The sequence below is a fragment of the Trichoderma atroviride genome, chromosome 1, assembly GCF_020647795.1.
Source record: "Trichoderma atroviride chromosome 1, complete sequence".
Taxonomy (NCBI): domain Eukaryota; kingdom Fungi; phylum Ascomycota; class Sordariomycetes; order Hypocreales; family Hypocreaceae; genus Trichoderma; species Trichoderma atroviride.
The window spans coordinates 338,951-362,862 of record NC_089400.1 but is presented as its reverse complement, the minus strand read 5'-3'; the positions used below and the strand labels follow the sequence as shown (position 1 = coordinate 362,862).

At 52.3% G+C, this 23,912-nt stretch overlaps 9 protein-coding genes across 9 annotated transcripts; 6 read left to right on the top strand and 3 right to left on the bottom strand.

Annotated features, from left to right (window-relative positions):
• Positions 1-85: 85 nt before the first annotated feature.
• TrAtP1_000131 (uncharacterized protein) lies at positions 86-1,709 on the top strand. The gene is made up of 2 exons (XM_014091936.2): positions 86-482; positions 554-1,709. The coding sequence occupies exons 1-2, from the start codon at positions 378-380 to the stop codon at positions 1,460-1,462; spliced, it is 1,014 nt and encodes a 337-aa protein (XP_013947411.1). The 5' UTR covers positions 86-377; the 3' UTR covers positions 1,463-1,709.
• A 1,179-nt stretch (positions 1,710-2,888) lies between these two features.
• TrAtP1_000130 (uncharacterized protein) lies at positions 2,889-3,209 on the bottom strand (the record flags this gene model as incomplete). The annotated part of the gene is made up of 1 exon (XM_066110456.1): positions 2,889-3,209. One exon carries the CDS (start codon positions 3,207-3,209, stop codon positions 2,889-2,891), a length of 321 nt encoding a protein of 106 aa, XP_065966528.1.
• An 876-nt stretch (positions 3,210-4,085) lies between these two features.
• TrAtP1_000129 (uncharacterized protein) lies at positions 4,086-8,159 on the top strand. The gene has a single exon (XM_066110455.1). The coding sequence runs from the start codon at positions 4,511-4,513 to the stop codon at positions 7,946-7,948; it is 3,438 nt and encodes a 1,145-aa protein (XP_065966527.1). The 5' UTR covers positions 4,086-4,510; the 3' UTR covers positions 7,949-8,159.
• Positions 8,160-8,186: 27 nt separating this feature from the next.
• Positions 8,187-9,244, bottom strand: TrAtP1_000128 (uncharacterized protein). Its single transcript, XM_014091938.2, has 2 exons — positions 9,058-9,244; positions 8,187-9,002 (listed from the first exon to the last, which is right to left on the bottom strand). The coding sequence occupies exons 1-2, from the start codon at positions 9,128-9,130 to the stop codon at positions 8,296-8,298; spliced, it is 780 nt and encodes a 259-aa protein (XP_013947413.2). The 5' UTR covers positions 9,131-9,244; the 3' UTR covers positions 8,187-8,295.
• An 832-nt stretch (positions 9,245-10,076) lies between these two features.
• On the top strand, positions 10,077-10,652 carry TrAtP1_000127 (uncharacterized protein; the record flags this gene model as incomplete). The annotated part of the gene is made up of 1 exon (XM_066110454.1): positions 10,077-10,652. One exon carries the CDS (start codon positions 10,077-10,079, stop codon positions 10,650-10,652), a length of 576 nt encoding a protein of 191 aa, XP_065966526.1.
• A 388-nt stretch (positions 10,653-11,040) lies between these two features.
• TrAtP1_000126 (uncharacterized protein) lies at positions 11,041-15,398 on the bottom strand (the record flags this gene model as incomplete). The annotated part of the gene is made up of 2 exons (XM_066110453.1): positions 11,041-11,054; positions 12,137-15,398. 2 exons carry the CDS (start codon positions 15,396-15,398, stop codon positions 11,041-11,043), a joined length of 3,276 nt encoding a protein of 1,091 aa, XP_065966525.1.
• A 598-nt stretch (positions 15,399-15,996) lies between these two features.
• On the top strand, positions 15,997-16,368 carry TrAtP1_000125 (uncharacterized protein; the record flags this gene model as incomplete). The annotated part of the gene is made up of 1 exon (XM_066110452.1): positions 15,997-16,368. One exon carries the CDS (start codon positions 15,997-15,999, stop codon positions 16,366-16,368), a length of 372 nt encoding a protein of 123 aa, XP_065966524.1.
• Positions 16,369-17,781: 1,413 nt separating this feature from the next.
• TrAtP1_000124 (uncharacterized protein) lies at positions 17,782-18,213 on the top strand (the record flags this gene model as incomplete). Its single annotated transcript, XM_066110451.1, has 1 exon — positions 17,782-18,213. The coding sequence occupies one exon, from the start codon at positions 17,782-17,784 to the stop codon at positions 18,211-18,213; it is 432 nt and encodes a 143-aa protein (XP_065966523.1).
• A 5,204-nt stretch (positions 18,214-23,417) lies between these two features.
• Positions 23,418-23,747, top strand: TrAtP1_000123 (uncharacterized protein; the record flags this gene model as incomplete). The annotated part of the gene is made up of 1 exon (XM_014091940.2): positions 23,418-23,747. One exon carries the CDS (start codon positions 23,418-23,420, stop codon positions 23,745-23,747), a length of 330 nt encoding a protein of 109 aa, XP_013947415.2.
• Positions 23,748-23,912: the final 165 nt, after the last annotated feature.

Here is a 23,912-nt window from a genome sequence, read left to right as displayed (position 1 = left end):
ATGTATGTCAAAAGGGATGCTGATCAAAGAGTACGTAAGCGCGCAACGCCCTGATTCGCTGTTTGTATGTCTTGACACGGACGTTGGATTGCGCTATGCATGTTTATGTATTTATGGTGGGATGCGCCCTCTTTGGAACGACGCCCTTTGGCCCCTCAATCGGAGAATTATTGGAGTGTTTGTGGCTGAGAATTAGTTTTACCGTGGGGTATTAAATGGCTCTTGTTATACATGGTTATTCTCTGCCACATTGAGTGGCTTTGTTTCATCAAGAAAGAGTTTATTGCTTGCAACTGAAGCCCTTGAAAACAATAAACATTTACTTTTTTTTCTCGTTCTTCTTCTCATAAAATACTGCGCGGGGTGTAACAATTGCCATGGCAAATGAGGAGAAGCAGAAGCCCCGTGTGGCGGTTCTGGGAAAAGTGCATTATCTCAGCGATGAGTACATTGAGAATGTAAAAGCCGAGTTAAATCTTTATGTATGTGTCCAATTTCATTACTTGACGCATCTATCAAAGTACGCAAATCACTCACATGCAACGCCTTTCAGTTCCTTGAATCTTCCAATCGGCAGCAACTCATCGAGGAGCTCCCCCGCGTCATCTCCCAATCCGGCCCCTTTGAAGGGCTCATCTGCCTCTCTGAGTCGCACAACTTCATCCCCGTGGACGAAGAGCTGCTGTCGGCCATGGTGCCTCACTGTCGCGTGATTGCTTCCCTATGGGCGGGATACAATGAGTTTGACGTGTCGTGGATGACGAGCCAGGGGATATGGTTTTGTAATACCGTTGATGCGGTGGCGGAGGCTACGGCCGATATGACGATTTGGTTCATTCTGTCTGTGGTGAGGAATACTTCTGTGGCGGAGAGGCATGTGAGGGCGGGGGGTTGGTATGGAGGCAGTATGTCGACGAGAGATCCTACGGGCATGACGCTGGGTATTGTGGGCATGGGGAGCATTGGCAAGTATCTGGCGAAGAAGGCAAAAGTGTTCAACATGAAGATTAAGTATTACAACCGCAAGAGGCTCAGCAAGGAAGTCGAAGAGGCATATCAGGTGGAATACTGTTCCTCGCTGGAGGACCTGCTGTCACAGGCAGACGTCGTGTCTATACACTGCCCCCTCTCAGAAGCAACCCGAAACCTCATCTCCCACGAGCAATTCAAACTCATGAAGGACGGCGCATTCCTCATTAACACGGCGCGCGGGCCCATCGTCGACGAAGAAGCGCTGATTGCAGCGCTGGAGAGCGGCAAAGTGGCGAGGGCGGGACTGGACGTGTTTAGCGACGAGCCGAATGTGCGTGAATACTTCAGGACGAGCGATAAAGTGGTGTTGCAGCCGCATATGGGGGGCGCGACGGAGGAGGCGCTGTGGAGGGCGGAGAGGGAGAGCTTTGAGAATGTGCTGAGGTGGAGGAGGGAGGGGAAGCCGGTGTCGCCGGTGAATGAGGTTTAGAGGAGTTGTGCATGCGTGATGTGCTTCTTTTCATGATATGGATGTGTTCATTTGGAAATTGAAAAGGAGTGTTTGGTTGTCTCAAGCTGTTGCCTTGAAGGAAATGAGTGAAACAGGAAACTAGGGTGAAGCATACAAGACGATCGATATACCTTGTATACAGCACATATCAGTAGTTTATCTAGGCTTACGTCGTTGCTTGGCATCATGTCAGTTTCATCATGAGAAGAGATTCAATACTATCGGCATCATTTATGAATAAGTTCTGCGGCCAATCACGCAATTGCGTCTCCTACTTTACTTAATCCTGCCAACCATCCGTCAATTTAAGGTAATCAGCCTCGAACTTAGTATCAAACATTCGGCGATATCGCATCATCTATTCTCTTATCCCCACAACAAAAATGCAAGTAGTGTTGGGTTTGAAAAAGTTTATGACATTTTGGCTGACGGTCTTTTTTGGAACCTGTATACAGGGTATCAAGGTGATGCAAGAAATGGGCCGCATTTCTATCGCATCGTATCATCTCGGATATCGCACGTGGTTGGTCCGTTTTGAGGCACACATACACAAGGGACTTGTTCCTCATTGGCTACTTTTGAGGATTTGTCCGTATCAAGCCCCACGCAAGATGTGTTGTTGAGCTGCAAGGAATTGTCTCACACGCACTGGGCGCTTTCATCTCCCATTGGCCAGGTTTGAGGCTGATGTTGCATCGAGCTCCTCCACACCTCGGACGATCGTTCAGCGATTGGCCACAGTGACATTAAGCGTAGGAGCTGGTAAATGCAGCGAGGACTAGGCTGCGGATGAGAAGCTGTAAAGCGGGAAATTGGGTATAAAGTCGATGGTGTCGTCCTTCTAAATCATTCACTTTGCATCTTCAGACCTCGCTTTGCGTCAATTTCAACCTCAGCGGCGCACAGTCAGTCTATTCGTCTCGTTTCCAGTCCTGGGTCAGGCGAGTAGCCACCCGGGACTGCAGTTTTTTGACTGCAGTTGGATTTTTTCATCCTTTTTGTTTTATTCTATACAAGAGTCGGGTCTCCCGGGCTCTCAGCAGGGAGACTCACACCCGTCTCCTCTTTGTCGAGCAACGAGCCGTGTGTTAGCAGAGTATCCAGTCAACATCTCGCCTTTTATCACTCGGACGTCTACGATCCTTCGACAGTTTCGTTGCAAACCCACGAATATTGCTGTTACAGCGAATGCGTGGATAACGATGCAATCGTCGATAGCGCCCGTCCGGTATCTGAAGATTCAACTCGAACTCAGCAAGACCGCGCCCCAGGCTACGGCCCTTTCAACGCCGACAACCTCCCCCAGTCTCCCATACCGGATTCTGACCACCATGCTTGGGAAGAAGACCGGCAGCCTCACAGCACGCTGCCGGTTGAAGACCCACCAACAATCTCGGTAGAAACTTTATTGAAACACTCTCCAGATAATGGAGAAGGCTCCCCAGACAATGGAAATCGCTCTCCAGACAATGGAAATCGCCGTCTCCATTGTGGCACTTGCCCCGAGACTTTTGCCAGCAAGAGCAACTTGACGCGGCATGTCAAAGAAAAACACGACATCCCATTCATTTGGGTCTGCACTGTCCTGACTTGTGGCAGTCGCAACAGACCATTTCGGAGGAAGGAAAATTTTATGCGGCACTGCAGGACGCGGCACCGTGATATGGAATTGAAACAGTTTGGTCCTCTCTGAGCATGTCTTGAGTCTCGCTGCAGGCCATTGCATGCCCTACTTGGGATCGATGGGGTTTTGACGGCCTTGAGCGCGACTCAAGACATATTCACCGCTACAGATAACCGCGCTTTCACATCTGGACATGATCGAGCCTGAGATACAGCCGATCGAGTTTAGATATGTGAAGCGCGGTGCTGTACATTATTAAGACCTCACTGTACAAACAGAAATTGGGCTTCGCAAAATTAGACAGATCATTGGGCTTCGCAAATTACAACAGATCATTGGGCTTCGCAAATTACAACAGATCATTGGGCTTCGCAAAAAAAGCAACAGATACTGGGCCTCGCAAATCTAAACATCATCGACTCTATCTCGGCGTAGAGTCGAAGATGTTTAGGTTTTGCGATGCCCAATATCTGTTGTTTTATTGCAGAGCGTAGGACATACACAATATATATTTATGCTGCACCATGTTCCTCCAGCCTTATGCGAATACATGTCGTTCGACATAGCCGAAAATATGTGTGCATGTTGGCTACAAAGCTGGCCTGAGTAATTGCGTCTTACCTCAATATAGCTACCACCAAAGGTGAGTCCGAATCCGGACCTTGTGAGTCTATATAGCCTTCCTAATCGCTGTAAACAAACCTCTATTTTTGTGAGAAGAAAACACGAGGGTTCGTCGTCTAAATGCAGCTCAAGTCAGTTTGCGCTGAAATACCTCGGCTTAGTTGAGAGCTATTCGTGTGACTGGTGGGAAGACGTTCAAGCAGTTGAACATGGGCCGTGACAGCACTTGCGTGCAGAGAAAGCCTAGAATAGGCTCCAATTCATATTCATCCATCGACTTTTGAATATAAAATAGATAGCAATCTCTCGTATAATTGACTTACACCACGTCTTACATACTCGAGGCAAATGCACAGACCGTCGACAACGAGCCTAATTTAGCACCTCAAGGTGCTGTGCCGTCTCCCCAGAAAGCTGCAGGGGCTTTGCCGACCGCTAGTTCGGGCCAGAACGCGCTCACCTTCAGATATCCATCCTCGCACTTTTTTTTCCAGGGGTCCGACAATTCGCTTCTGCACACGAATACAGCTTCGCACAAGCATTGCGACTGTAGACATACGTTGCCTTTAGCTTACGAAGAGCACATCGCATTTACACTTCCAGCGACAGCGACCGGCTTGTTAACCCTCGAGCTCTGTCGCATCTCATGACGCGCCTCCTCGACTGACCCGATTCACCGACCGCAAAAGAGCTACCTGCTGTAGCAACCATGCGCCGTTCCGCCATTGCATTGAATTCCATCGATTTGCACGCATCACAATAGCTAGCATCAAGCTGCAATGCAAAGCGGCCACGCAATTGGCGCCCGGCCCAACGGACGTCCCACGCCGTTCAAAGTGAATCACGCAGACCGCAAGCCGTTATTCTCCAGCAGCACCGCGCAGCCCGACGAAAACGACGAGAATGGCTTGCACGTCTACACGGCAAAGACGCCGGCCTTTGGACGGGGAGGGGCTGCAGACAGTAAGAAGGCGAGGCCATCGTCAGACTTTGCCAATGCCAGCGTCGTCTCGACCGGCGGCACGCGCATCCCGCGAACCAGCAGCCTGCCGCAGACGCGCCGAAAGCCGATATCGCTGCGTGAGGCCATGGAGATGGCAGAGGGCGAGGAGGAGGCGGCAAAATTAATGTCAGAGGCTGGCCTGGACAATCCTGTGCCCGTCGACGGGTCGCCCAGCCCTGCGCCGCGGCCCTGGAGAACGAGGACGGCGTCCGAAGTATCAGAGCTGCGGCGGATACAGGGCGAGGACCCTCTGGACGCAAAGGCGCGAAGCAAGATCCCGTCGGTGCGCAATCCCAGCTTCAGCGCGACTCTGGTGAGCGGCAAGGAAGCTGCGGTGGGAGCATCGCCAGCAAGGGCCACCCTGCTCAACGGCGGCAGCGGCCTCGCACGGCAACGATCAAACGAGTTTGCCAACCCAGCTCTCCGTAACGCACTGCGACTTGGTCCTGGAACAGTCTCGACCACTGCCGGCTCCAGCAACGGCCTTCCCGATCTAGTCCCCGGCATCGAGGATCCGCCGTCTTCCATCGATCCTGCACTCTCTGCAGCAACGCTGGTCCAGCAGTCTTCTCCAGACAAGAGCTTTGCGTGGCAGATGGATGAAGACTTCACAGCCGGCGAAATGCAAATATCCAGCAGCCCTCGAGTTAGGACCGGGGCTCGGCCATTTGCCAGCCGCCTGGGATACCGCGACGGTGAAAAGCAAGACTTTGATAGCTTACCTCGCATCTCTAACCCAGGGTCACGCAACACAAAACTAGACGAAATACGATCACTCGAGCTCAAGGAAAACGGCAGCCACATTCCATTTGCAAGCTCATCACGCCCTAGGCCGGCGAATACAAAGCTGGACGATATACGCACAAGAGAAGGACAGGTGGAGCGCCAGATTCCAGTACCGAGCCGACACCTGGATACATTAAAGAACACGAGACTAGAGGAGATTCGGCAGCGTGAAGCCGACGGGGTATCAAAGCGGGCATACGCCGCTGCTCGCCTTCAGGAAATCAAAGAACAAAACTCCATGGCACGTCCCCGGTCACCCAATGACGGTTTCAAATCTCGTGCGGCCTTTGGGCTTGCACGCCGTCGCCAGACCAAAACTGATGCGGTTGATGAAGCGAAAAAAGAGGAATTGCCGCCATCACGGATTGGAGGATTTGGCTTTGGAGGAATCACCGGTGGTTTTGGTAAGACGGCATCAGATACGCCGGCGACAGCCATTAAGAGAGGCCCAATGCGCTTAGAAGCAGATACAGCAGCAAAGCTCGACAGTGAAGAGCAGAAAAAGGACACCGCAATAAAGCCCAAGCTGTTTGATCGGACATACGACGACAGAGACCTGTTGCGACGGCTGGCAAGGGCCGCCAGCTCGCCGACAGCTGACAACGAGTCGCGTACAAAGCAGCTGCCCACCACTGCGCCAGCTGAAGAAGATAAACAGGCCGCTCCCAAATCAATCGCCGATAGAATCGCCTCTCGCCTGTTTGCTCCAAAGCGCGCTTCCTCTCTTCCCACCCCCGGCGCCAAAGCAGCGACTGACGCCAGCGCCAAGGAATTCGAAAAGCCAAAGCCCACGGTGGGATTCACTGGCCTGCAGCGCACGCGATCGATTGAATCAATTAAGAGCAAGCGATCCAGTATGCAGTCAGAACCAGACCCGACCGACAGGATAGAGGCGGAGATGAAGCTGTTTGCGCCATCGGACAACCACTCCGAACGCGGTTCTCTTCGCGCGCCTTCTCCTCCTCTGGATGACGATTCAGACGAAGGCAACGTTAGGGTCAAGGAAGAGTCAGCCGAAGATGCGACACCGAGGCCCTCCAAACCAGATCCTTTGTCTATGCCCACGCCAAAAATAACCGGCGCCTATGTCGAAACACCAGTTACGGTCAAGTCAGAGAAACTGGCTCTCAAATCCGAAGACATACCAAAGCTGCGAGCAGACATCAAATCATCTGCAGATCTTCTCTTCCCTGACAGGAAGCCAACCTTTTCTTCTTGGAGAAATAGAGACCAAGACGTAGCTTCGGACCCCGGGACGACCGATGACGGTGACTCTGTCATCTCGAAATCGGCTGTCGTGAGGAAGCGAAGGGCAAAGTCGCTGCCTCAACGCAGGCTGCCCGTCAAGAACTCGGCCAAGCTTCCCTCTGTCAAGGATGACATGATGGAGCTGCGCCGCGCATACAACATTGACGACTCGACATTTGACGATTTGGACGAGATTCTATCTGGCAGGAGTTTAGTCAAGACTGCCAAAGACTGGAAGAGTGGCAGCTTCGGCCGGTCCTCGGCCGTGGATCTTGATCTGGACCTTGATTCAGAGTTTGACTATGGCGATGTGATGAAGAGCGAAAGCAAAAAGGAGAGCAAACAGTCAAATTCCGACGGCGAAATGGCTGCCTATGAGAGAATGAATAAGACGCTGCAAACCGGCCTCTTGCGGATTCGCTCGGCAAAGCAAGGCATCGAACGCATCGAAGATCGCTTCTCACGCGCCCAGCCACTCTCACAAGGAAAGAAGACCATGGCCAAAGCCCCCGAAGGCCACGAACACCATGGCCACGTCAACCCCCAAGCAGGATGCCCGTACTGCAAGTCGCCGGCATCTACCGCAGTGACCTATCTTCATCTCGCGCTGCCACGACTATATCACCAAGATCCTACTTTCCGCCTCACCTGGCTTGGTCTGCTTGTCTTTATCCTCTCCACATGGTACGCCGCCGAGTCGGCCATGTGCGCCATGTACTGTCGACCAACCACCTGCCCTGCTTCCAAGTCACCATGTGTCTGGTCCTTTGACGACCCGACGGATTTTGGAACGGCCATTCCCATCAAGGTAGACCAGTGGATCACTGGCGGTACAGGGCGCCAAGTGGCATCGGTCGTGTATGAAGAGGCTTACGACTGGATTGCCGATATACAAGACCTGGCTTTGGGACGCGACATTGAAGACGTGGATATGGAAACGCTGTCGTCTGAACAGAAGCGTCGGCATAGACGGCGTCTGAGGAAAAAGGGCCTTTTGACCGCAAGAGAACCGCGACCGGAAGAGCAGGCGAAATGGGACGAGTGGCGAGCGGCAAGACTGGCAAAGGAGAGGGGCGAAGAGGCGAGAGATCAGGGACATGGCAAGAGTAAGAGCACGGCAGACGCTACGGAGGATGAAGAGAGCGGATGGGTTAAAGTCAAGAAAAGCTGGGGGAGATAGCATTTTGGAGTGACTTTTGCATGCTGGGCTTGTTATATTCTGTAGTTTTATATACGCTTCTTTTCTCTCTATAGCAAGGTTATTAACGAGTAATGATGAGGGCTGGGGAATTGAAGAATCGAAAGGAGTTATGGAAGCATGATAGAATGAAATGACGACGACGATACCATATGATAATTTGGTGCCTGGATCAAAGATGCTTCTTAGCTTTAATAACGTTCGATGCTCATACGTGGTAGTAAAATGTTGTATTTTTCTAGGCTTCTAATAGCAGCTCTCGTGACGCCAAAAACACCTTTTATCCAGCAATGGTATACAAAAAAAGAGAATGAAAAGAAAACAAGACGTTAGTTGTCTAGGCCACCCCATTCATCACCCTCACCACCCTCTGCTCCATCCATGTCTTCATCCTCCTCATCTTCCTCATTCTTCTCCGCCCACGGCAATCTCTCGTCATCGTGGCTATCCGCCGCGCGCTGTCGCAAAGACTTGACAGGACACCTCTTGAGCGCCTCAACCAGAGCGCCAACCTTTTCCACAAACACCTTTGCGTCCTCATTTCCCTCTTTCGCGGCAGCAATGGCGCCCTCGCGCTCGAGTTCATCCACCCACACATCTAGCACGTGCAGCCTCAGTCCTAGCGCAACTCTCTCCTCGTCTTCTGCATCAAAGCACCATTTCGCAAATACACCCACGACCTGCTCTGCCAAATCGCCCTTGTAGCCCTGCTCCTTGACAATTCTCACATGCGCGCTAAAGACTCTCCTCACGAGAAGTAAAAACTTATCCAATCGCAGCGCCTCAATGTGCGGCCACTGCGTGCCGAGGACGGACCAAAAGGCCGCGAGCCAGGGCTCGACGCAGGCGGATTGCAGGCCAGACACGAGATTGGCAAGGTCAGAGGCGAGGGCCTGCTGGGGTCGTGGGCGGTCGGTCATCCAGAGGGCGTAGTAGAGGCCTGTCCAGAGCTTGCGGGCGTCGAGGGGCGAGAGGGATTGGCGGGACGAGAGGAAGGACTGCAGCGAGGCGAGGGATTCGGTGCGCAGTTTGCGGTCTGGCGATGGGAGTTAGTTGGCATTGTATATGAAGAGAGGGGAGTCAAGACGGACCGCTGGAGGCGAGGTTTCTGATAAAGGGCATCTGCTGCGCTTCTTGCGCAGAGACGGCGGCGGAGGCAGCCATTGTGAGAAGACAGAGTGAGAAAGCGCTGATATGAATTAAAGAATGAATGTGAGTTTTGCAAATCCAGTGGCAATTCCTTGTTTAGACTCGATTGGGTTGGGTTGTAGAACCTGGTGAAGAAAGATGAAGCAATAAAGACGTCTTGGCATAAATTTTGCCTGGCTAAGGAAAAAATCAAGGTGAAGCTCCGGTGAGCGGTCCCGGTGAACGATATGCCCCACTGCCACTGACCGAGTTTTTGGGTACTCAGGTACGAGGCAGTGCACTTGAATAAAAGCCACCGCTTTCCAGAATAGGTAGCGACTGATTATTCATCTCCCGGTAATCATTTCTGCTGCCCTATGCCATCAGCCATTCCAAATCACTGACTGATACGCGCATTCAGATCTGGGTTTTTGAAATTGCAAGATTAACCGCCCTCCCAGGTACCAGGTACTTGCATATTGTTCTCTCCTCCCCCCCCTTCCAGGCTGCCTCTTTACCGCCCTGCCTTGTGCCCCGCGCCCGGCCATAGCGGTGCCTCGACTCTTTAAAAGGCCCTTGAAACCCCCACCATCCCGTCATAGAGTCACAGGTACATGCCCTCCCCCCGACAAGCGGAACGTTTTCGATTTTCTGCCAACCAAACTCTTCTTCGCTGCTTCTTTTGCTTCTTCACTCTCTTTTTCTTCTTCTTTCTTCTTCAATCCATCTTCTCCCGAGCTCAAGCAGTTTGAATTCAATCCACTTCTTTGATACGACACGATACGACACGACGTTGTTTCGACGGAGCTGCAGACGAGCATTCGAGCCATCACGATACAAAGAAGCCATCTTGGCATACAAACAGACAGCAACCTCTCCGTCCCGCCAAAAGCAAACGTGCCTAGGACCTCTCTCGAGCATCTGAAGACTCCAAACTCCATCTCCTCAGCTCTCCCCAGAGTCAAACAAACCATTCTCCAAAATGTCCACCAAACGCATCACAAAGGTCAGTCCTCCCATCTCCCCCGCATCCCATCACATACCAAACACCCAACAAGCAAACAGACAAACAAGCAATACTAACATCGCCGCCAGGAATTCGCCGAAGTCTCCCAAACGCCCCCCCGAAGGCTTCACCGTCTCCCTCCCCCCCAACGCCTCCGTCCACACCTGGCACATCACCCTCCAGCCGCCGCCCCAATCGGCCTTTTACCCAGGTCGCTTCGGCATCCTCCTCACTTTACCCACCGACTACCCCTTCAAGCCGCCCGTCGTCAAATTCGTCACCCGCCTCTACCACCCAAACGTCACAAACGACTCCCTCGGCAACGTCTGCCTCGGCATCCTCAAGGCCGAGAACTGGAAGCCCAGCACAAAGATCGTCTCCGTGCTCGAGGCCGTGCGCAACCTGCTCGTCGAGCCCCAGCCCGACGACCCGCTCGAAGAACGCATCGCCGACGAGTATCGCAACGATAGGGCCACGTGGGAGCAAAAGGCCAAGGCTCAGGTCACTAAGTATGCGCTTGAGGACCCGGTCTTTCCGGCGACGGCGAATTAGAATCTCTCTGCGGATATAGAGGGCTCTCTTTACAATAATGAATAGTAGGAGTTGGGGGGGGCGGACTGGAGTTTAACAACAGTCAAGGAAGAGAGAGAAAGGCTGAGAGAAGCCAAAGGGTCCACAAGTCGTTGGTACATGAGCATCATATGACAATGGCAGCGGGTATAAAATGGAGAGTTTCGCAAGTTTGGCTTTGGCTTTCGACACTTACATGGTGGAGATTGCGTAACGGACGTCTACAAAGGATGAAATAGCATTGGTAAAGGCCAGCAGGAGCATAGTATTTAGTGTTTGCTTTATTTTGTTTCTTAAACAATAGAAAAAAGATCCGGCTCCCGCTAGCTGGGAATCTCATGACCCAACAATTGTCCTCTTCTATGCTCTGCTATATATATACCTCTACAAGGGTGATCAAATGAGCAAGAAGTCCACGAAAGCCATCACACATATACAGGCACAAAAGTCTACAAGATTTAGAAGGAATAAAAAGTCTTCGTTTCAAGAATTCATTCATTGGCCGTGCACAAACCCGTGTCTGTCTATAAGGTGGTATAAACACGCCAGTGTCTCTTTTGCCAAATTACTCCCCCCCCAAAAAGCTCTTTTTTTTACTCTGGCCCTTATTCTATCCAAGTCAAACACAAAAAAATGAGAAAGAGAAAAGGGAAAAGGAAACAATAAGATTTTTGTACATGCCCATCCTTCTATGCTGCGCACCACAGATGTAAAAAATAAGAAAAAGAGAAACAAACAAAGAGAGAAAGGGTAGAAAACAGGGCAGGCAAGATGTATAAAGTACCACAAAAAAGGTGCACATCTCTTTCGTGTATCTCGCTCAAGCACTCTATTCTCCCACCTCTTTTGCTTCTTCTGATTGTTTTCTTTGCAACAAGCATCCGTCCAAGATCCTCTAACAAGGGGGCCCTGCCACAAGTTGCAGCCGTAACCGTCGTCATGGTATGTTGATGAAATCGAAAAGTAGCGCTACCTCTCTCAATTCCACCAACACGCCCGTATGATGAAAATGGAATAAAAAAAGTGATGGGAAGTTTAAATAGAAGAAAAATTAAGGATAGTGGTAGTAAGAAACAAAGGAGAAAAAAAAGACACGCTGTGTTCGGAAATACCTGGCGAAACAGGTAGAAAAAAAAAAGAGGTGGATGAAAATGCTTATGCTTCATATGCAGATGCATCGTAGCCGCTGTCTGGGCCATTGGATGGCATCTCCCTCAAACGCCTGCCGTGCTATGGGTGAAATGAAGAACCGGAAAAAAAGAAGAGAAGAGAAGATTAAAAGGTATGAGAATCGAAGTAAAACCGAAAGAAGAGGAAATAAGACGCCGGTGGTATCAATGCAAAAATCTAGCCTCCCCCAAGCTCAATAGCTTTTTGTTTCTTTTATTTCTTCAGCCCAAAAAGGCCGCCCTTCCGCTCCCCTTCAGCGTCTCTGCCATGGGCTCCGTGGTGCGTTGCAGCTTTACTGCGAGACCGCAAGAGAAGATCCTGCTGGGCCTTGTCACGTCGTTCTTGCCGGCGCTCCTCAATCACTTCTTGGCTGAGGTGGTTGAAGCCGTTGCGCCTCTTGAAGCAAGTCTCCAAGACTTTGTTTGCATCTAGCATCTTCCTGGGCATGGACTGGACCACGCCAAACATTTCCATCGGATCTCCAATCGCCTTGATTTCGGCTTCTCCTAGCTTAAAGATGGCCAGGGCAACCCGGAAGAGCGTCTTGGATCCCTCGTAGAAGAAGACGTCCCAGACACGAAGCGTGGTCTCGATGGGCAGTGTCCCAATGTAGCAGCTCATGAACCAAGCAGTCATGCAGAGAGTGATGGGAGGAAGTCGCTCAGATGACAGCGCCAGATGAGGTTCCTTCCTTTTCAGTCGAAGCGTCAGCGGCGAGGGTGTCAGCGGTGACTTTCGCATGGACATTGACTTGCTAGTCATTGGCCTGGTCAGCGGCTCGCCACCATCGAGCTCTCCTCCAATCTTATCCCACACTGCAGGCATCGTGTCGCGGAGCTCAGTCATCAACACTCCAAGATCCACTTTGGAGCCCTCGAGACTCATCTCATGTGTGCCAGGGAGGTAGATGTGGGTGATGACGTTGAGCAGCCAAAATGCCTGTTCCTCTGTATCCACAAAGAGAAGCAAAAGGCCGGCGATGAAGTTGAGACTTTGGCAGTATCCAATGCGGGGGTTGTAGACGGCAAAGGCGAGCAGAACACGACGAAGCGAAGCAATGAGCGGCGGCTCGCCCTGTAGTCCAACAGGGCCAGGTCCGCTGCCGTCCAAGGCCGCGCCCCTGACTGTGGATTGGCTTGCCCTCTCGCTGCTAGTCGTGGTGTCAAGCATCTCGGCGGTGGCTTGCGAAGGTTTGAACTGAATGTTGTCGGGAAACGTCCGGTGAAGGTCACGCTCGATGGCCTCAACGTCGACATGCTTGGCTTGTCTCAACAACAGCTTGTCGTAGAGGCCGCCGTGCTTGGCCAGAATAGCAGGGCCGCCTGCGTAGTAAAACCACGCAGCTCCTCTCCAATCCGGCGGGATGCCTTTGCGAACAAAACGCTTCGTCTTGGCATTCGGAGATGGGAAACGCTGGGGGCGGTCGGTCATCAGGGCGCTGTCCTTGAGGTAGGAAACCCACTTCTTGCGCCGGCGAGCGAGGTACTGAGAGTATCCCTTGTCCCAAGCATCATACTGAGCTATGGTGACAAATTGGTTTTCCTTTTTGAATCCATACCGATCACGCGCTCCCGGTAGCTCTGGCTTAGGGACTGGGATACGCGCCGATGAGGGCGATACTGATCGAGATTCAGGGGCAGAGGGAGGTGAAATGCGAGAAGGGTCTGGGCTGGGCGTGGCGCCTCTGGTGTGAATGCCGTCAGAGTCCACACCCGACTCGGCCGTTCTGGAAGAGTTGCGGTTTTCTGGAAATTCTAGGTCTTGGTCTAGGTCGTGATCCGGGTCGTGGTCGAGATCATGGTCGTGGGTGAGAGCAGGCACCGTTGATGTGAATGCGGTGCTGGAAAACAGCATCTTTGATTGCCTAATTTCCATATCTAGGGCAGAGTGCTGAGCAGGCACCGGAGGCACCGGGTCGGAATCAAACTCGTCATCGTGAATGCGCTCAGGTACCGGTTCGGACCTGGCGGTGGCAGGACGGTGCATGACGCTAATCATGTTGTCGGGGACAGTGTCCTGGAGTTCGGCCGATTCTTCCTCTATTGCCGCCTCTGTTGGTTCCTCTGTTGTTTCTTCGTCTGTTACCTCTTCCTCATGTGTATGTAAAGTCGAGTGTCCGTGCTCAAGCCCGTGCTCAGGTTCGTGCTCAAGCTCGAGGTCGAGGTCGTGCGTTGGCTCTAGCTCTGATTCGAGCACCGTCTCTAGTTCGGGCTGTTGCTCCTGTTCTTCCTCTAGTAGCTTTGGTAGAGAGTCCGGCTCTGGCTCGTGCGGGTACGAATCGTACGCAGAACTATAGCCAATGTTGTATTGATCGTCGTAGGGGTGGTGGTGGTGATTGTTGTTTAGTTGATGGTGGGTGTTGTTGGTGTGGGTGTTGGAATCAAAATCTTCGTTTGCAAAGTCGTTGCCGTCGTCGTCGTCGTCACAGAATCCTCTCTCGTACATGCCCATAACATCTTCCAAGCTGGGCTCGTCAGCGTCAGCGTCAGCGTCTGCGTCTGCGTCTGCGTATGCGTCTGCGTCTGCGTATGCGTCTGCGTCTGCTGATTCTCCGTAGAGCGACAGAACAGAGCTGTCTTTGGTCAAGACGCTGCTCCGTTCGGTCAAGGTAGTGGCGGGAATGGACGATGATGTAAGCTGTGACCTGAAGCTGGATCGCAGTTCGTCGTCGCTCATCCACGGAGCTGGCCCACTGGGCGTGGGAGCGCTGATGGAGCTGTCAATGCGGTTGTTGTAGGCCAGATACTGGGGGCGATGGCCGGCAATTGAGGGATGAGGATGTGCGCTCGCGTTCCTAGAGGAGCGGCCGGAGCTCGATTCGAGGTATTGGTATTCGGCAGTAGGGGGAAAAGATGGAGAGGCGGCATATGAGAGTGAAGGTTTTGAAGAGTCGAAAGGCTGTTGGGGGCGTTGCCAGGAGGGCGTGGAAGAAGGTGAAACGCTGGTCATCTCCGGCATGCGATCCGAGGGAGGGAGGTAAGCCAGCCGCAGGCTACCTGGACCGACAGGGGGCGACTTAATACTGGCGCTCTGCTTCCGGGGTCTAGAAAAGTTCTCGACGGCAGGGGTCTCTGGCGTGCGCACTTCGGGGCGCATGGCCTTTGTCATCACAGCGTTTGTGGAATCCAGGCGCAAAGGCTCTGGCGGCCCTCTCCTGCCGGTCGTCATGTCGCGCACGGGATATGTCGCTGATGCCGGCACTGCCTGATGATGCTGATGCTGATGCGCGGGCTGCTGTGGCTGGAACTGGGGCTGGGGCGCCTCCTGCTCGAACTGGCCGTACCGCTCATACCAGCTATTCTGCGAGGGCGATCGCGGAGGGATGGGAGACACTGGACTGCGCAGCATCATGTGAGGGCCGTTGGCGATGGAGTCATAGCGCGGGGAGAGAGGCATAGGGGACAGCTGCAGCGGTCGTTGGCGGTCGTCGAGGTTGCTGGGCTGTGGAAGCGATGTCAGAGGCGCTGGAGGAGATTTCATGCGAGATGCGTAGCGCGAGGCCTGGTTGGAGAGGCTCTGCTGGCGGCCGTGGCCACCGCCAGGCTGGGAGACGGTCATTGAATTCATCAGATGGCCTGCCGTCAATCCGTAGGAGCCCAGCAGCGACGACTGGAGGCGTTTGCCGGGCTCTATGTAGCCACCGCGGGAGCACGTGAGGCTGTCCGGCGTACAGGTGATCTGCTGTGAGTGAGGCTGCACGAGATTGTCAGGCCAGGCCGCTGCCCCGACGGCGATGCTCGCCGACTGGATTCGTAGATGTTGCGGTTGAGAAGGGCGCTGCCCCGTGCCATTGCCGCCTGTGCACGCAAACTGTGATGCTTTTACGGAAGATGAAGCGGCGAAGGGATTTGTCGTCGAAAAGACTGGTGCGGTTTCGGCTCACGGTCTAGGCCTCGAGCAGCTGAGCGCGGCTGGCGGGCTATTTTCGTCGAGCAGCTGAGGCTGAAGCCGAGGATAAAAAAAGGAAGGATGATGTGCAGACCTGTCACACACGAAATCCCCACTGCAGTCAGGAATAGAAAGAGGGAGAGGAGATGCGGTGGCCAACGAGGCAGTCGTGCCATACAGGACGAAGCTTCCCAGGCAAAAGAGCGGTAATAGCGTGCGACAGCAGCTACAGTGCAGCGCAGAGTGACCAACAGCAAGGATTCGAGCGATGGAAACGCCTGGCTTCCTGCGCGACAGCAGACCGACTCGGGCCCGTCAATACCTTTGCAGCACGCTTGGTGCAAGAAGAGCAGCTCGCCGCTCTCTGTCAGTGCGAATCACGCCCGCCGCTGGTGTTGTGGCGGGTTATCGTCGTCGAAGTCGTCGAGCCGGTGTCGTCGAGCTTCCAGCGCAGTGCAGGGGTGACGAAAAGTCACCGTCATCAAAATTCGATACCCCGGCCGCGCAGTGGGAAAAAAACTGGAACAGGTTGTTTAGGAAGCCCGCTGTCAAAAGGAAAATAGAGCGTCTGGGTCAGCTGCAGGCTCCAGTGGCATTTGCCCGACAGCAGCGCCTCAGACGGCGATGGGCAGTCGTGTGAGGGTTTGGAGAAGCGGGAGAGGGAAGGGGAAAGACGCGAGCCACTGCTTTTGAGGGGTCGTGGTGGTGCTCAGGGCAGAATGCAGGCTGAATTCGAAGGCCTCAATCCAATATCGCGGCCGCCACCCATTCGCTTGCTCGCTCGCTGATGGCTGGCTGCAGCCCAACGGCAATGCGCCGACAAAAAGGATTCAATGCCGCCTGTAGCCTGCACGTACTTTAGTGGGTGGGTGGCGGCTCCCTACAGCAGCTCCCTAGGAGAGCACAGCGGCATGGCCTCGACGCACTGCAGGCTGCTGGCTGCACGCTGCACGCTGCTATGGAGCACATGCAATAGCCTACAGTAGTGCTGGACCGGGCGCCAGACGAGATGGAACAGGGGACGGGCAGCCCCTGGAGAGCAAGACCTGGCCCCTGGGCAGTAACGGTCAGGTACAGCCAGTTTAGCCCCTCTAGTCCCAGCTGCTAAGAAAAACTAGAAAAAGGAAAGAACATTTGATCCAGTTATTAGACACTAGCAGGGCCAGGAAGAAATGGAAAAGAAAAAATTGCACACAGCGCAGCGCCCAAGCAAGCAATCGAGCAACCAAGCTCAGTCCCCGCTGGACGAAGTGATCAAATCAAAGCGTGCATAAAGTGGCCGCTGCCCCGGGGCGCTGGTAATAAGCTCTTAGCGCACCGGACCCCTCCCATCCGGCCATCCGTACCGCTGCGGCCCTTGCATCTGGCCTGACGTTTTACTGGACCTGCATTGGCCTGCCCGCCACTATAACCGTACTTGGAGCGCCTAAATTGCTCGAATCCCACATCTGGTTGACGCCGGCAAGCTTTGTGGTCGCATTAGCGTGGATGTCGTCCGGGGGGGATGCAAATTTTAAAGGAACATGGAAGAAGAAAAAAGAGAGCAGATGGAGCCTTTGGGCTTTCCTTCTTCTTGGATTCTATGGATCGTGCTACGGAATACGAAGTTGGAGCATGCGGGATAGAAGTAGGAAGATAGATTACCGCATGTATGGGGCAAATCAGGCAAGAGCAATCAATCGTCCTGCTGCATAGGGGAATACACGTAATAGGTTGTGGCCGAGCGGGAAAAAAAGCTGCATTGTGGCCTCTACTTCAGTTTCCCCCTTATACACTTACAAATACGCCTCGGCACTTGGTAGCTGCTCAGCACAGCATAACAACGACGCAGCCATGCCATGCTTCAGGAACAAAAAAAAATATCCGCTTCCCTCATGATCTTCAAAGCTTATGCATCAAGCCGGTGATTGGTGCAAACTGCGCGTCAGCTGCGTCATCGTTACTGACATCGCGCCCTTTGTCACTTTGTCGTCGTCGATTCTGGGAAGCTCGCTTTTCAGCTCTCCCAATGCTAGTTTTTCTCAGCTTCATGTGCCTAAACTAGTAGCGTCTCATGCCGTACGCACCACGCAAATGGAAGCTCGACAAGGGGCTGCGTGGCCCTCGGCACAGCCCTACGGGTGTCGTTGGCTGTCTTTACGTGTGTCTACTCGTCATCTTGTCTAGGTATGTGTCTTGTCTACTGCATCACATCGGTCTCTCTCAAATTTCCTCAGCCCGAGACACGTTTGAGAAGGAGAAAAGGAATGCGAAACACACTCTCCAAACATCAAGGCCTACCATAGCCATTATGATGTCGCTGATCGCGGCCTGGAGACAAGGGAAGGAGAGAGAAAAAGTTCCACCGGCCAATATCGACTCCCGGCTCATCTCATTTGGTGAGCATGCAGCTGTAAGGGCGCCCCTGTCCAGACCCAATTTGCTGAAGAGGAGCTCCGGGCACCCGCCATCTCCAGTCATGCTTTTTGCTCCATACAACAAGTAAGCTTCGGATGAATCTCGTCATGAGCTTATGTATGTATCAACGCTTGCATGCAAGGCACAGACTCCCTCTTTGCATGCACTTTGGACACCGTCGTGTCAGAGCTTGAGGCCGTTGCTGTAAGAGCATGCACCAATCCATTCTATTGTTTTCAGAAATGGCACCAACCCAATTACTGTTAGCAGGAAGCAGCATTCGCATATCGGCGTTTTCCTTTTCGAGGGAATGTATCACATGTTGCAGAGGGCCAAGCTGGTCTAGATGCATCTCCAGCTGCAGCGCTGTATTTCTTTGTCAGTCATACCCGAAGGAGTGCATTTCTGCCTATTCCGGCTCAGCTGCTTCACTCCGCCCAAGTGTTGAAATGCCAATCAAGAGGACGTGAACCCCAGCAGCTTATTACTAGTACTGCACATTGACGGGTTGTACAATCCATCTCGGGCCAGCCGTTGTCGCTCCGGAGTTGACTCGAGCACGCGGAAAATTGCCGACTTGGCGGATTTAGTCCATGCACCTACCATGCGCCTACCATGTACCCAGCAGCCGCTCTCACCCAATCTCAATTTTAGCCTCCAATCCCTTTTCTCTCCCTTCTCTGCAGATAGCCTCCTTTCATTCTTGCTGTTGATCTCATATACATGCATGCACCCTGGTACAACACGCGGAGAACATACCCTAAACGCTAATATCACAGCCTGTCATGGTGCTGATCTCTTAGAACTCGCCGGGTATCGCTGCTGTCGGCCCGGCTAAAGCACCACGGAATAATGTACGCAGCGCGTCCATGTCCTGTACCAGCTGCGTCCTCCTTTTGGTGACACCACAGCACCGGTTCTCGAGTTCCTGACTCATGGCTAGAAGCTAGAATGTGCAATGCATAGATGATGCTGATGAAAGGCCTCCTGCTTCTCCCTTGCATCGTTTGCATCATTAGGGGCTGTTCTGCTGTTAGAGGTTCAGGTAAACCAGCCACTGGCGGCTCCAGCTCTCTGCAAGCTTGGCGCGGCGCACTTTTCAGTACGCGTATTGCGACCAGACTCTGACAGCTGCGCTACGTGAATATTGACGTGCAATCGTATTTATTTGCTCTTTTTTTATGCGACGGGTGCATTACAATGATGAATCTATACTGATATTACTTAATTGGTCATTTCCTAATCCATCACCTCCCTTCGCTCAAGACGCCACCAGCCGTAAGAAGTAGGGAAAAGAAGAAGCAAAGAGTAGAGATGGAAACCCAACATTGAGAATTTTAGAAATGAAAAAATGAAAACAATTTGATGTGAAGATAACGTTCGGGCAGCAATTTATTACTGGCTGCTTAATTTTGACAGTAAACGGGTGTCGCCTACGATTTCCCCTGCCGCTCTTTCAATCTTAGATCCCCGCGCGCTTCATCTCGTTTCGAGATGTTATCAATCTCGCTCGATTTCACGCAAAAAAAAAATGCGATATAAGTAAACAATCATCCCCTAGGTTGCTCTATCGCCGCATCTCCTTTTTTCTCGCCATCCGTCTTTCGCATCTTCACTCATAGTCCTAAGCGATCGCTGCATGTCTTTCACTTCCGCCCTTGCATGCCAAGTACATGTAGTATCAGCCAATCACCACGCCAGAGCCTCCCCCCCAAAACTCAGCCTCAGCTGACTTGTGAGTTTTAGAGACCGAAACAAGGAAAACTATGTATATATAGCCGGTGAGGCTGTTTGCTCTGATGCAGATGATCCTTCATGGCTTGAGCTAGTTCCATGGCGAAGCAAACAACTTGCCACTGGGGTAGGTGCCGCAGCATTTGAGTCCTCCAATTGCGATAGCGGAATGGATATGGTATTTTCAGCTGAACAGACGAGGGGACAATGGGGAATTGGGGAGGAAAAGTCCAATCTTTCATCCTGTGGCGCTACACCAGTCGTAGTACTATACGCCATCACGTTGCCATATACTATTGACGATGTTACGAGTAGCTTCTACTACCCTAAAAAGCGACACAACAAGTTCTTGAAAGAAAGAAAATTTCCTTGAAGTAGCTGCTGGGGTTACTCCATTTCTGATAAATTGGGGATAGTATGGCACCGGAACCAATGACGGGGCTACATGTAGATATAAGCCCTGTACTAATTCCATCTGCTGCCTCTAGTCAGCAGCTTGTTACAATCTTTATCGAGTTATAAATCCCATTAAACAATACCGGTAACTAAGATCAGTATTAGCTCTGGATTGGGTTTCACGACAGAAAAAGCACAGCAGTTATGACAATCAAATATCACACATCTACTTGCGATTTCTGGGTAAAAGTTAGGCTGGCCACTTAATCTATCTCTAGAGATTTATATTAGGTACCTTAGGAGAGCTGAATGTCACACCACTAGGGAAATCATGTTTCCCATCTTTCTTCTACGGTTCCCTTGCTGCGAATCACGTAGCTACACTGTCCATTGAAGTACTGCCGCTCGCTGCTGAATTTCCAGCAAGACGAAATGTTCTACTACCATAGCCAGCTTTCATACCCAGATAAGCAAATTGGATGCGATGTCAACTGCAAAAGGTTTGTTCAGATTGGCGCTCAGCGTCTTGGTACACGTATATAACTCGTTGATATACCTACGCTAACTTAATTCACAATGCAAAGTCGTCATCTGTCGTAGACGGCGAATCAGCCCTTTTCGCCCCATCTCTAGAAAGATTTGTCAATCGTTCTCGATATTATTATGCCCTTTGTTAAACTTTAACACATTAATACTGCGTTATATTAGCCACCCCTCACCAAGCATTTTACAGCTCATTAAAATCGGTACCCCAGTCCTGTTGACATTGAGTTCTTTTAGCGGGTGCAGCGTTATTTCAACATGTCTATACATACTGGGACACGTTTGGGCGCAGGCTTCATATCTTGGCTCTTAAGAGAAGCAATATCTTATTGAAAAGCATCAGCCGTCAATTTATGCCGGCTTCTATTCACGTTGATTAGCACTCTGTGTTATTTTATCCCTCTGTCCATAGTAGTAATCAGTAAAAATTCTGTAAAAGATGTGGGAAAATCTACGAACAAGCTGGTATTTTACATATCATCAGGAGGCTCCATGTAAAAGCTTTTGTGAATGATATAGTTACCTCTTAGTACCATGAGGTGAGATATGAGATATGCAGGCCCAAGGGAATTGTCCACAGTCACAGCATACCTTGGCTGCGTACATATCAATCGCATCAATATTCCGTAGGTAGGTAGTTAAGGCGTTCTAATAGTGATCATGTTTCTACTTGTATCTTATGCGTACTTCCTGAATGCTAGAATAGATGTCAAATCTCTACATGCCAGCATTATAAAACGCCGCATAGAAGAAAAAGGCAGCAGTAGTGGTAGTATTTACAATTGACCTAGTCTCCAGAGTTGCCCCGACAGTGTTGAGAGAAACTACTAGCATAAGGGCGACATGATTAAGAATTGCTGTCCTACATTGCACGTCCAGTCCAAGTTAGCCTTGGCCATACTAAGATGGACTTGGTCTCTTACAAAGAATGAGCTCATCTGAATTTTCTAGGAAGGATTGCGTTAGAATTGAACCTACGTTGCGATTAATACAGAAGCATCAACAGACAATGCAACTAATATCCCAGGCGTCGATGCGGTGTTAGTGTTGAGCCGTAGCAACGGCAAAAGGAAGCTGCACGCATTGTCACACCAAATCGGTACGAGTAACACCATTTCAGTGTAAGCATATGAAGTGAATGCAACTACTACTTACTACTCGCAATGATTGTAATGAGTGTGACGAGCAGGTAGCAACGCCATGATGCTGTGTATTACCCCAGGATGCGCTTGTACGGCAAAAACCGCGGACCAAGTGGATCTTTGTTATAGTGCCGCTGACGGCCGAATAGCAGAGAATGTGGTGTCTAGAAGGGGAAATCAGCCAGGACAACGTGCATTGGTGCGGCCCGACGATAGGCGACCCATTTTGCACTTTTGCATCAGGGGTGGGCAGCCCTGGAAAAAAAGAGACAGAAGACAGAAGACAGTCAGACAGACAGACAGAAAAAGAGAAGCGAGGGAGGAAGAGGGACAACGAAAAAAAACCCCCCCACAGATGGAATGCGATCGCGCGGCTTTGCTTTGTTGTTCGTTTTGCCCCCTTTTTCCTGCCCACCGATTTCCCCTTATTTTTTGCACACTCTTCTTTCTTCCACATCTCACATTTTGTCGCGCCAATGGGGTTCGATGGCGGTTAGCACATATTTCCAGCGAAGCGCGCACTGAGACTGCGGCTGAGGCTGGGCGCTGCAACTTGGAAATTAGCACCCTGGGCCGTTTTTGGGGCAGCAGATGCTGATCTGATCTGGGCTGGATCTACCGCGTTATTTGGTGTGACGGGCTGAGGGCGAGAGGAGAGCAACATCAGTGCGAGTATCCGCACAGTAGCGCTGAGCAGCACAGCCATGGGAGTCACGTGGCATGATACAATTGTTGCTGATCGATGACGCTCGACGGTTCCGTCCAGCGTAACACGCGGCTGCAGGTACGTACACGATTAGTTCCGGTACCCGTCGCTCTTACGCAGTGCTGTTTTGTAATCCTCCCAGACGCCTGTTGCATGTACTGCACACTGCCATTGCTTCTGCTGTTTTCTCAGGCAGGGAGTCTGCGTGGTGCCTCTTCTTCACGGCACGGCCCAGTACGAGATAAAGCAGCAAGTACACGAGAGTCTGCAGTCAAATAAAAGACACAACACAGACTGCGTCTACTCCCAGCGAAGCCGGAGCCTCCCAACATCGGAACGGGGGCGTAAGACTTGCCTTGTCGTGCTGAATCGCATGTACCTTGGAGGAGCCTCGAGCGTGGAGCCAAAGCACGGCGCGACGGAGCCCAGGCTCGAGGCACCAGAAGCGTCCACCCGGTTTTCAAGCTTGTGGTGAGGTTCAGCCAAGGGCAGCGTCTTGCCCATCAGCCCCGTTTGCGGAATAAGGTAAGAAAAGCTGGAGCACCCTACAAGACCCCGTGGGCGTGGTCCTAGGCCGCATGCAAGTCTTAGCCAGCGCGGAGCTCACCCTGGCGCGCCTCCTGCGGCCGTGAGTGGCCGGCAGAGCTATCGCGCTGCTCCAGTCGCCAGAGACCACAGCTCCAGCCCCGCTACGCCCACGCCCCCGACCGGAGGATTCTGCTTGCTGCGGTTCAGGTTTGCTGCTGGAGAGGAGAGGCTCGCTCGCTGGCGATGGCCAGGCTGGGCTGGGCGTGGCTGGGCGACTCGAGTCTGGCTCTGGCTCTGGCCGTGGCTCCCCTCCTCTGTGCCTACATCAAAGGCGCTTTTCGTCCTTTGTCTCGCCGGCCTACTTGGACTAATGTCCATCCCTACTCCACCCCAAGCAGCGGGCATGTCACTCCGCCGGTGACGACGCCAGCCAGACACGCTGAGATCCAGCGATGCCACCCCAAGGCCGAGCGCTCGCCGGTACCTCGCCTGCGTTATCCGAGTACATGCGCCCTCATAGAGCCCTCGCAGACCGCAGAGCCTCGCCAGCTGTACCGCCGCCTTGGCATTTAGCACTACCACTGTAGCAGCTCCCCTACCTAACCTTACCTCACTTTTCCTGACCTTGCCTAGCAGCCAGCCCAGTTGCAGTAAGACTGACACGGAGAAGGCTCCCCCTCCCTCCAGCTCTCAGTCGCGCGCTCTGCTCTCGCTCTTTGTCTGGCTCCCCTACCTGGT

What these genes read in the sequence shown, in the direction of transcription:
- TrAtP1_000128 (XM_014091938.2), bottom strand. Translation starts at nt 9,130, where the DNA reads ATGGCTGCCTCCGCCGCCGTCTCTGCGCAAGAAGCGCAGCAGATGCCC. An exon ending in CAGAAACCTCGCCTCCAGCG is followed by an intron (nt 9,003 to 9,057) that starts GTCCGTCTTGAC and finishes TCCCATCGCCAG; the next exon opens with ACCGCAAACTGCGCACCGAA.
- TrAtP1_000129 (XM_066110455.1), top strand. Translation starts at nt 4,511, where the DNA reads ATGCAAAGCGGCCACGCAATTGGCGCCCGGCCCAACGGACGTCCCACG.
- TrAtP1_000131 (XM_014091936.2), top strand. Translation starts at nt 378, where the DNA reads ATGGCAAATGAGGAGAAGCAGAAGCCCCGTGTGGCGGTTCTGGGAAAA. An exon ending in AAGCCGAGTTAAATCTTTAT is followed by an intron (nt 483 to 553) that starts GTATGTGTCCAA and finishes AACGCCTTTCAG; the next exon opens with TTCCTTGAATCTTCCAATCG.